The sequence below is a fragment of the Dromiciops gliroides genome, chromosome 3 (genome assembly GCF_019393635.1).
Source record: "Dromiciops gliroides isolate mDroGli1 chromosome 3, mDroGli1.pri, whole genome shotgun sequence".
NCBI classification, from domain to species: Eukaryota; Metazoa; Chordata; class Mammalia; order Microbiotheria; family Microbiotheriidae; genus Dromiciops; species Dromiciops gliroides.
In genome coordinates, this window is record NC_057863.1 from 595,776,035 (window position 1) to 595,788,596 (window position 12,562).

The 12,562-nt window shown below is 41.5% G+C and overlaps 1 protein-coding gene across 1 annotated transcript in view; it reads right to left on the reverse strand.

The window, feature by feature from the left end:
• LOC122748123 (translation initiation factor IF-2-like) overlaps positions 1-12,112 on the reverse strand; it is a 17,007-nt gene extending 4,895 nt beyond the window's left edge. The window contains exon 1 of the mRNA XM_043993825.1: positions 11,394-12,112. Within this exon, the coding sequence (XP_043849760.1) occupies positions 11,394-12,112 (719 nt within the window). The remainder of the gene's footprint in view (positions 1-11,393) is intronic.
• Positions 12,113-12,562: the final 450 nt, after the last annotated feature.

The following is a 12,562-nucleotide window of genomic DNA, read 5'->3' on the forward strand; positions in this document are numbered from 1 at the left end:
AGAACAGGAAAATTTTAAAGTCCTTTAAATTTCTAAAATAAAAAGTCAGAATCCAATCCATTAATTTGAGATGGTGTACTATCAGATGGACTTTACCAGGGGTTAAATCCATGAGGGGAGGTGGGCTGTCAACAGTACAATACTATACAGGATGTTCAATTAAGCCCTTAAAGAAGGCCTGTTGGAAGCTGCTTAGTGTCAGACTAGTGACAAAGCTTTGTATAGTTTTGGAATGTAATGGCTAAGATAATGGGCCATAAACTATCCTATCAACTTTTTAAGATAAAAATTGCTGTCCTTCATTTTTGAAGAGGGTCATGGCATTGGGAGGGGTTGCCATGACTTGTAGTGGATTGGATTTAAGTGAGGGAGAGTCATGCAAGGTCACCAATCTCACTTTCTCCTCCAGAGCCATCTGGGTCCAGTGACAAGATATATATCAGGATCGCTGGAGATGGCCCCAAATGTTTAAGGCAATTTGGGCTTAAGTGACTTGCCCACGGTCACACAGCTACTAAGTGTCTGAGGTCATATTTGAACTCAGGTCCTCCCAACTTCAGGACCAGTGCTCTATCTACTACCTACCTGCTCCAAGATAAAAATAAGTATTTGAAAAATATATAATAGGGGAAAGAGGATCCTTAAAAATAGAGAGGAAAGAAAACCTACACCTAGGCTAAAGTCCTAGCTAAGTTATTATGTAACTTAAAGTCACTTAACCTCTGTGGACTTCAGTTTCCCCACCTGTAAAATGTGGGGATTGGTCTACTTGATCTCTAAGGGGTATCTTACAGCTCTAACAAAGTATGTATGGGGACCACCTCTATAAAATAATTCTGTACTACATCTGTTCTGGGAGGCAATAATGTGTTGGAAACTGGATCTGTACTCAGAAGATTTGGGCTTGAATCCCAACTCTGCCACTTTACCTAGCCACGCGACCTGGGGCAAATCTCGCAATTTCTTTAATTTGTAGTTTGGTATTAATACTACTTCCCAGCATTGTTGTGTGAGGAGTTATTACCTGACCATGCAGTAGAGCAGACTACACCTTCTGGCAACTAAAATGAAATATAATTACAAAAAATACTGGGTGGCCTTTTTAAAGACAATCTCATATCTCACTGTGCATACATTTAAAAGTGAAATATCGGGGCAGTTAGGTGGTGCAGTAGAGAAAGCACAGGCCCTGGATTCAGGAGAACCTGAGTTCAAATGCGGCTTCAAACACTTGACACTAGCTGTGTGACCCTGGTCAAGTCACTTAACCCTCATTGCCCTGTAAAAAAACCCCAAAAAAGAACTTTTTTAAAAAGTGAAATATCCTATATTTCAAGTTCTGCACTAAGAAATTGCCTTTTTATTTCTAAAATTCAAGTGAATGACAAAATGAGCAGAGAAAAACCTCAATCTCATGGAGTAGGTCCTAGTTTTCATTAAACACAGGTTATATATATCTTATAATGCAAAGAATAAATCCTAGCTTTAAGATAACACAAAAGGCTATGGATATGTGAAAAGCAAGTTGATATACAATTAAAGCTTTTACTTTGCTTAAAAGACACTTAACAGGAAGTCATGCAAATTTAAATCAGCTCAGTTTCTATATTCCTGCAACATTATAGCAGCACACTTTATGAAGTACCAACTTAAAACAAAAGTTGCCAACAACATGCTTTCTCTAGAGGTAAGAAGACTGTAAATAGCAACCCCAACTTTTTATCTTAACCACCATAATAGTAGTCTTCAATGCCTTCATATTCCCATCTTTCTACTTCCTCATATGAAAACATTAGAGTCCTACTACCAAGGAAATCTATAGTCAAATTTATTCCCCCAAAGAAGAGATGAGAAAACTCCTAACTTTCCCCTCAACGGAAAAGTGGAGGGGGCAATGGGTGTGGAGCACTATATACCATAAGACTCAGCTAGGATGTTAGTTTTGCTGAATTTCATTCTTTTTTTTCTGCTTTACTTTTTCATATACAGTTTGGCTTGATGAGTAGAGCAGAAGGAGGAGTATATTCAGAAACTAAAGTTATATAAAAACAAATTATAGTAATACACTTTTGTTAAAAATCAATGATAACACTAATATCACCAAAATATTTATGGCAGCCTTTTCTGTGGTAGCAACAAATAAAATAAGTATGCATTGATTGAGGAATGGCTCAACAAATTATGGTTATAGGAATGTAATAAAATTTTACTGCTCCAAGAAATATCAAATATGAAGAATTCAAGGAAACTTGAACTGATACAAAGTGAAATAAGCAGAACACAATGACTAACCACAATAATGAAAAGAAAAACATTTAAAAAACATCAGAACACAGACCAATACAATGATTCATCTTGACTCCAGAGGACTGAGGAAACAAACTTTCCCTTTGGTAGAAAAGTGGTAGAATAAAGGCACATAATAAAGCATATTTTATCAGAAATAGTGTGCCAATTTGTTTTGCCTAATTGTATTTTATTATAGGGAAAGATGGATGAATTAGTTATTGGGAAATGGCAGCAATACAAACAAACCAAAAAAATCAATGAAAACATATCAACAAAATCCAATGGCCACTTCTATTTTTAAAAATGACCTTGGATGGGAAAATGTTTTAATAGTTCAGAAACAGGATAAGATATAACCTGACACTCAACAGAGAGTAAAACAACCAACAACCACATCAGATTCTGAGAAGAGTATCGGTTATTTACCCAAAATCCCCTGACCCTGTAAGCAGGGATCAAAAGGGAATGGTTCTCAAAATTGTGTGTTCTCTGGTGATTACCAATCCTGGTAGGGTTTAGAGTGAAACAGATAAGTGAACTATAAGATTAAAACTTAACTACCGCCCACATATTCAGGTCCTACTTTCAAAATGTTCCTTCAGATTCTGTTACTTTGTTTTTTTAGCATATAGCAATTTCCCAAGAAGAGCCTTTTAGTCTAAACATATTCTTCCCTCTTCTTCTTTCCTCACTATTTCTATTCTTTAAGGATTTGTGGTTTTGTCAATGTGGGTAGTAATAAAGCAGTCCATAACCCATTTGTAACAAACCATCTGAGTGTTGCCATAGCCAAAAGTTTTATCACCCTGGGGCTAACAGCTCCAAATTTAGGTAGGCTGGTCTACGGACAATGCATTAATCTATCACCAGACCTATACTTTCCCCTCATATAAATTAAAATAGGGATAACATAACTATGACTGAGAGGCACAGACCTTTTTTTTAAAAAGGTCACATCATTTGGGTAGCATCTGTAATAATACACTGAAAATCATAACAATGGCCACTAGTGTTGTTTTCAAGGAATGTTTTTTAATTAAGTTAAATGGGTCTGGTAACCTGATTCTATTTGTTCATATTTCTATTTCCAGTCTGAGGTATCATGTAGCTATCCTGTGAATAAGTTTTAACTTTTAAAACTATCATCTTCCTGTGTTTTAAGGCTTTCTAGGTTTCCTGTTATAGATTTTTTAAAAATCATATAGAAAGTAAACTCATTCTAAATGATTTAGAAAATAACTTGCTGTATATAAAGTCTATACTCCAATTGAAGTTAAATCCTGAAGCTTGTTTAAGCTCAAAAATATGAGTGATTTCCTAGAGAGCAACTGAAGTATCAACCTTTTGATTTTGTTTCCAAATCCATACAACAGAGTTACTCATAGCCAACTACAGAATCCAGTATTTCATTTATACTGGAATGCACTTAGAATTTAACTGCAATCCTAACTAGAAGCCAACAACCAAGAGACACCTGGACTCTAGCTCACACCATTCTCAAGTGTTATCTTGGCTATAATCAGGGAAGTTAGAATGACTGTAACAGCTGCAAGTTTCCTGAGGTTGCAAAAGAGATACTTCAGAAAAGGTTGTATGAATCATTTTTCCAAAGAAGCTACAACACAGCAACAACAACTACAGGATGCAAAAGATGACATTGTCCCAGGACTGTTTGTTGAATTATATATGGTAACATCTTACCAACAGTAGCATGCAAAGCAAAAGCTTTTCATCTCTGGTTAGTATTATTAAAAGAATACCATGTTTCAATGATTAGACAGTTTTGTGGGCCAGTTTAATACTTTACATTCCCCATTCTGTCAAACATATATTTCATCATATTCACTTATATTCTGAAGTTTGGTGATTTGCATCAGTTATGTGACAGGTACTATGCTAAGCACTTTACAAATATTTATTAAAGAAATTATAGAACCTTTTTAAGTATTAAATGTAAAAATATTCTTAACTTCATTTATACAGTTGGTGCTTTAAGGCTTACAAAGCACTTTCCACACAACTCTGGGAAGTATGTTACCCTATGTTGCAGAAGTACTGGTCTTAAATTAAAGGGAAACCTAAGTTCAAATACTAACTGAGCAACTTAGTAGCTCTCTGACTATTCGTAGAGTACACCCTAAGACTCAGAGATAGATCACACAGCTAATAAATGTCTGATCTGGAATTAGAAACCATGTCTCCAAGTGCAGTACTAAATGAGTTCAGATTTTATTACCTTTTTCTTCCTAGTTAGAGGAAGTATGGTTGCACAGACTTCTGAGCCATACATACTCCTTCAAGTGCCTTCAAAGTTGGAGAAGCAATAAGGTAATTTTCTAATCAGACTAAAAAAATGCAGGACTTCTTAACTGGTCCATTTAAACACACACGGTTCCATGTAGGATGCAAAACAAAAATGTCAACAGGTTTGTTGAAATGAACAATCTAGTTGAGAGAAGGTGTGTGGTAATATCTTATCAATAGCAACTAAGAAGTATTTTGTGAACACAAAATATGGGAAAGAGTGGCTTAAAGCTAGAGGTAAGAAAGGTTTCTTGGAGAAAATAACCATAAAAGAAAGTCATGGTCATGGGCTGCTATGGAGAGGGCAGGATGTATCAAGGAGGTGGGGAAGGTATAGTCAAAGGTTGAGCAAAATGCAGAGATCAGACTGACCCTTAGATGTACTCCTGTCTAGAGTGTACAAAAGAAATTAGCTCAGATGGTCTCCCAACCTAGCACTGGGCCTAACAGAGTACTATGCACACCAGAGGGATTTGTAGAATTGAAATTCAATGAATCTAGGGAGGCCAGAAGATGGATGGCTTTGAAAACAAGCCTCAAGTCAAAAGGCAATAATAACAGGTCTTTGAGTAAACTGAGATGGAATCAAGTAGCAGTTCACTGACTCTAGAATCCAATATGCAAGAGATGTAGGTATCCTTAATGCTGGCCCTTCCAAAACCACCAACTGGCTTCACAATTATACCCTCACCTGAGCAAACTCTACTTAATTAGGGAGCTATTTTTCCTAACAAGATCAGTCTATCCAAATTCCAGTGAAGATATAGCAATATACCCTACTGAAGATAGCCATTCATTTGGACTATAACTGTAAGTGCTATTAACAAATTTATAATCTTTCCTTAAAAGAGATCTTCACATTCTTTGACAGTTTTAAAAACCGATAAAGGGAAGCTTATTTGTAACTACATGTGTAGAGTGAAAAATGTCAAGAATAATGTCACTAGAGTCTATTGTTTCTTCATCAACTCCCTCTCAATTTGCTGACAAATCTTGCTGATGACTCATTTCCTCTGCACTAACAAAGTCACCCCATTCCTTAATGATAGGCTTTTCACCAGTAATAGAAAGTAGAAAACAGATGTCAACTTACTTTGGTATCCAAAAAGTAGATAGCAACTATTCTGTGAACACCAACGTACCAACCAACCAAGAAGCATTTATCAAACATCTACCATGTTCAGGCGCTGCTTTTAGAGGCAAAAATGAAACAGTTACTGCTCTCAAAAACCTGTCATTCTATCCAGAGAAGCAGCATGTACACATCTAAGTAAATGTTTAGTAAACACAAAGTAATTTTTTGAGGGGGTACTAACAGCTGAGGGAACAAAGGAAAGGTCTCACACAGGTAGCACTTGAACTACACAAAGAGAATGGAGGAAAACATCTACTCAAAACCACAAATAAAACAGCGGTAATTTAAAGTGATGTCCAGGGGCAGCTGGGTGGCGAAGTGGATAGAGCATTGGCCCTGGATTCAGGAGTTCCTGAGTTCAAATCAGGCCTCAGACACTTGACACGTACTAGCTGTGTGACCCTGGGCAAGTCACAACCCCCATTGCCCCACAAAAAAAAATAATAATAATTAATTAAATTAAAAGAGCTATGGGAGACTTTTGTGAATTTGAATTCTTGTCAAATACATTAGCTTAAAAGCCAAATTTTTGGCAATGGCAGCAATAAAAATAGAAGTACTGTATCTGATCTTCTAAAGCAAATATATCACATGTGCATTTTGTGCCAAAAGAATTAACATTTTCTGAGAAAGATGAAATCTCAACCCAAAGACACTATGAAAAGAATTAAAATACTGCTTCTCTAAAAGCAAGCAAGCCTTTCCAATAGTCAAAATATTTTTTTTCAAAATGGGCTCAGCTAACAAAAGGTCACTGAAAGAAGTAATTTTATAATTCCCTAAAGTTTGAAAAGTCAACATTGCACAAAATAAATTTATATTAAAAAGATGAAATTAAATAGGGTTTGTGGGTTGTTTAAACCACAGTAGATTCCATGTTACTGGTTAATAAATTCAACCCAGGAAAACCAAAACCATATGTATATCACATATGTATATACTGCTGATTATGATTGGTTATGTTGTCACAGGTATTTTCGCATGGAATCTTACAGAAACCTTAAGTAATGGTGATGTGAGGGTCTTCCTTGAAAAATGAAGGGGCCACCTCCTCAAACCTCATTCTAGGGGCAGCTAGGTGGTGCAGCGGAAAAAGTACCAGCCCTGGATTCACGAGGGCCTGCGCTCAAATCCAGCCTCAGACACTTGACACTTACTAGCTGTGTGACCATGGGCAAGTCACAACCCTCATTGCCCTAGGGGAGGTGGGGGGATACTCTCATTCTGGTTAATTCAATGAAGGATAATTACCGAAAGTGGAAAGAGCCAGTAAAATCTAAAGCCAGCTTTGGAGGGGCTGCTTGGACAATAGTGGAAACTGGTTTGGCCAAGACCAAACTGCTGTTCAAGAGAATGGTATTCAGGCACAATACCCATTTCAGTTCTATATCAACCAACTCTGTAAAGCTTTCCGAACATCAACCAGGAAGTCAAAAAAGCTGAAAAATGTGGTTCTGCTAACTCAACAAAAAATAATTGCAGAAAGTTATCAGACACCTTTATAGATACAACTGTTGTGAAGTTTAGTGGGGTTAGAAGCTCTCCTAATTTTCCCCAAAGATTAAAAATTAAATCACCATTTCACAATCTAATGAAACATGGCTCAAAAACAAAATAACTTAAGTGAACTGTTTCATCAAGGTTGCACGAGTTATAAAATCAAGAGATTATGCATCAATTTCTAGGGAACATAGTATCAACTTGAGTATCTCAGACAAATCACAAAACAAATATGCCAGGAAAATAGTTTACATGCCTTTAAACGAATAATTTTTAAAAGTTTAAAAACAAATCTATATTTCAAGCAGAAAGGGGCAATTTGGGCACTTAACATCTCCTACCTACACTGCTTTCTGTAAAAAAAATAATAATAATAATGTAGGAGAGAATGACTGAAAACAAGCTAGGGCATAGGCAGCTAGATAGACCACTGGGCCAGCCCTGACTTGTTAAGACGACACTAGTTTGGGGCAGCTAGGTGGTGCAGTGGATAGAGCACAGACCTGGAGTCAGGAGGACCTGAGTTCAAATCTGACCTCAGACACTTGACACTTACTAGCTGTGTGACCCTGGACAAGTCACTTAACCCCAACTGCCTCACCAGAAAAAAAGATGTGAGTTTAAATCCAGCCTCAGATGCTTATCTATGTTTGCCTGAGTTTCTTTATCTGTAAAATGAACTGGAGAAGCAAATGGCAAACCACTCCAGTATCTTTGCCAAAAAAACCCTACGTGAGATCATGAACAGTCAAACACAACACTACAGAAGGAAGAAAATTGTCCACCATTAGCTGTTTTTATTAGTCAAAAAAGGTGAAGTGATCAACTTTTGAAAGTTATACCCCTGGGACAGCTAGGTGGTGCAGTGGATAGAGTACCGGCCCTGGATTCAGGAGGACCTGAGTTCAAATCCTACCTCAGACACTTGACACTTACTAGCTGTGTGACCTTGGGCAAGTCACTTAACCCCAAATGCCTCACCAAAAAAAAAAATTATAATCCTAAGCTTTATAGTAGCAGCAATAATAAACAACTCACTTTTATATTGTGCTTTAAGATTTAGAGAGTACTATCCTGCTATTCAAACAAGTCTCTTAAATAACAGTATCTTGTACCTCAAGTGACAGCGAACAAAGCACATGCAACACAACTGAAGAACTGGTACACCACACTCTCTCTTCAGTGTACAAATCAGTCAACGAGCACTAGTCTTCCAAAGTGAATCCTTTTATCTAGAGGGAACTTCAATTTTCAAATGAACTCAATTTTTCATATAACGTCTGGGGAAAACACCTACCACTTTAGACCAGCTCACTATTCAAGGTGAACAGATCAAAAATCTGTCTACAAAATTAGTGTTCCTTTGCATCCAATGCCTCAACATTTTATTTTTTAAGTTATTTCCACAGGCTTCACTATAGTTTCCAACCTCCCAATTCTGCCCTAGTGCTGAAAAACAAATCACTTCTATTCCAATTCTCTTCCTCAATATGAGCAAGTTTTTCTCTGGGAAAATATTAAGATAAATTACTAAACAAGTAGAAGGTTAATCACTAAGAAAGGTCAATTTGATTTTTAAAAATATATTCTGGAAAATGTTTCCATTAAAAAACTTTTAAGCCTTCAGGTCTTTAGTTTTTAAATTATATGTAAAAATCAGTCACATATTTTACTCTTTTATAATGTTTCCAAAGTTCAATGACTATGTTGTAAATGGTTTATTTCCATCAACTGGGTTCATGAAAATTAAATCTTACTTGACTTTTGAGTCATGGAGGGAGTGGTTTTACTTCTGCAATTCTGAGTCATAGCATACTCTCTCTGTTCAGAAGTTCTAAACTATTTGTCATTTATACAGGTGTCCTAAAATTAGCCAACCGTTCCCAGAGGCAAGACCATTTCTAGTTGACCCACTTTCCAAGAGAAGAGACCATTTCTGGATGACCCTTTCTAACTCACCCTCAAAGTCACTAAAATCCATCCATTCCTTTTCCCACTCCAACAAAAAAATATGTGTGCTTTCCTCTCCCAAGCCACATCCCAGGTGCCTCATAAAAACTGAAAACACCAGCACCAGGCACACACCCTGAGGCCCCAAGAGAGCTTGTAAGTAGAATCCACTCCCACACAAGAGCCTATACTTAGGCCCTAAAGAGTCTCCAACCAACCTTCCCTTAAACGATCGCCTTGCCTCCAAGCCTCTCTATTCATTGCTTATACAGACCTCAAAAGAACTATATGGAGAAAAAACCTTCAAGGAAACTCCACTGAAAGAAAAACTCACTTTCTATTTCTGAAAGCAAAATGTATAGGGTGATTTGCAAGAGGGCTGGTACCCCTTCTGGGTTTATATGAACTAAGTCCTTCATGCTGAGGGGAAGTTGTGTTAATAAAGATGGTTTTTGTGGGAGCAAGGCCTTCCAAGGACTGGAGCACTCACCAAGTTTAAGAGTTAACCCAAAGTCCTAAACACTAGATCCAGTAATTATTAAGCCCTTCAAAAAAGACTCTTGGGATATGAGGTCATAGAACCCCTGACTCTAAAAGGGACTCCCAACAGTACTGGGCAAAGAGTACAATACAAATCAAGAGTATTCCTAAATAATCAATTAAAAAACATCTGCAAAGTACCTACTATGAGCCAGGCACTGTCCTAAACACTGAAACAGAAATAAGCACTAATTGTCTATGGCATAACAGACCAATCAATCCTCCATATTCCAACCATCAAAAAGAATCTGAATGTTGAGCTGTTTGCCTGTCACCACGTTCCACAGTGCACTTGCCATTGCTATACAGGAAAGTGGTTTTTGAGGCCTTGATAATGTCATTCTGCTTCCTGAATTTCCGTTTGTACTTTCAACAGGACATAACTTCACTGACTTCCTGTCTAAAACTATTGCACATCATATGGAACATGGGAGCAAAGAGCTCCCATGTTCCAATCCAGTAGTAGCTACTTTTTTTGATAAAAGGGAAAGTGCTAACCTTTAAACTCAAGGAAATCTACAAAGTAAATGTCCTCTGGAATTTGTTTAGATATTAAGAAAGTTGTATGTTCAGGCTTTCTTGCCAAGAGTAGGGGGTGGGGAACAAATCCTAAAGAGGGGATAAATGTAATTCTACACAATCCTGCATTATACATTTCTAAAATGCCTTTCATCGGAAAAACTCAAAACACTTTATAAGCATTAGCCTCCCAGGAATAGATGGGCTTTTCAGTCTGGTACAGAAAAGGTCAAAGTCTTTCTTGGACAGGAAGAGTTAGGGAGTTTTGGACTGAGAAAGTCAGAAAGGGCAGGGCCAATCATTTAGCAAACTTTTAAATGCAAATAGAATATAGGGTGGAAGAAATTAAAGAAAGCAGAAAGAAGCCAAAAGACTGCTTCCCAAGCCTCAAAAGTCACACAAACCAGAACCCCTAGGTTAAAGTTTCCTCCCTCATCCAATTCACCAGTACAAATGACCACCCTCAAGACTCAAGGAATGCCCTTCCATTTACAAGTAACCATCTGGAAACACAGGTCCCTTCCCCCATCCTCATCAGAGTGACCACCTGAAGACCCAGGAAAGATCCCCTTTACAACAAAATGAGTGGCCACCTAAAAACCCACACACACCATTCACAAGAAAGTGACCACCTGAAAAGCCAGAAAGAACCCCTCCATTTATAATAAAGTGACCACCTAAAGACCCAGGAAGGCCTCTTCCCTTTACAACAAAGTGAGTGACCACCTAAAGACACCCAGACACCATTTACAATAAAGTGACCGACCACCTGAAGAGCCAAGAAAAATTCCTCTCACCATTTACAAAAAAGTGACCACCTGAAGGCCAGGGAGAACTTTCCCCTTATGTGTACAATAAATGAAGTGACCACCTGAAGACCCACGAAGCGGCAACACCCCCCCCCGCAATAAAGTGACCACCGGAAGACCCACGAAGGTCCCCTCCCCAATAGATTCAAAGCCCACGGAGGAGCTTCCACCACCACCCCCCCACCCGGTCGCGCTCCCTCCTTCCGGGGACGTGTCTGGGGCCTGGGTAATGGCTGCGGCGGCGGCGGCTGCTGCCCTTCCCTGGCTTGGGGTGGGGGGCAGAGGAGCTGGACCCCACACACACAGCTTCTCCCACCACCACCCCGACCCCGCGGGGCCTCACTCACGCCGGCGAGCTGGGGGCTGGGCATTGAAGTCCGGCGGCGAGGACGGTCGGGCGGCCGGGGGGCTCCTCCTCAGTCACCTCGGCGGCGGCGGCGGCGGCGGCGGCGGTGGCGGCGGCGACGACGACTCCCCCCCAGCCTCCCCCCGAGCGCGCGACACCCGGCCCGGCCCGGCGGCGGCTCCGGCCCCGGTCCCGGCCCCGGCGGCGGCTCCGGCTCGGGCCCCGGCTCCGGCTCGGGCGGCGGCGGCGCGTGCCAGCGAGTCCGTCTTGCTGCGGCGGCGGTGGCGGCTCCGGCTCCGGCCCCGGCTCTGGCTGAGGCGGCGGCGGCGGGGGCTGCGGCTGCTCCCCGTGTGGAGGCAGCGCCGGGGCCTCGCCTCGCGCCGCTCCGCCGAAGGGCCTGCTCCGCGCTCCGCGCTCTGGCTGCCGCTGCTGCTTGCTGCTCCCGCCGCTGGGGCTCCCGCTGCCGCTGCTCCGGCTCCTGCCGCCGCTGCCGCTGCCGGGACGGTTACGGCTCAGGCTGATCGCGCCGCCGCCGCCGCCGCCGCTGCCGCCGCCGCCGCCGCTCCTGCTGCGCGCGCAACCGGAACCACCTCGCCTTCTCCCCCTCCCCCCCCCCCTCGTGTCCCCGCTCCTGCGAGCGCCCCCGCCCTCCCGGGCCGTTGGTCGGCTCCTCAGCCCTCCACTCCCTTCGCACTCCCGGCCCACCCGCCCGGCGGCCATTCCATCCGACCCGCCCACCCAGGCTCTCGCCTTTGTCTTGACCTCTGCCCTGAACCCCCCTTCCCCCCTCCGCTTCTCCCCATGGTTCCTTCCACTTGGAGCTCAATCTCGTTGAGGCCTGATCCATGTGGCCACGAGAATGGGGGAGGCTACACGCACACACTCGCACACAACACACACATAGACACACCACACGCACACACACATACATACACATACCACACGCACACGAACACACACAAACACACACACAGCCCAGTCCCGGGCAGGAAGCTGCACCCTCAGGCATCCCGGCCTTTGGCCTCCTTAGGAAGGGCTCCCAGCAGCCTTTGCTCCTGGAAGTATTGGCCATGCTGCCAGGTGCCATGATGCAAGGGCTGGGTGCCAGACCCTGGTGGGACGTGGCAAGGGAGCTAAAGGCCATTGGAAAGGGATTCCCAGCCTTGAGGA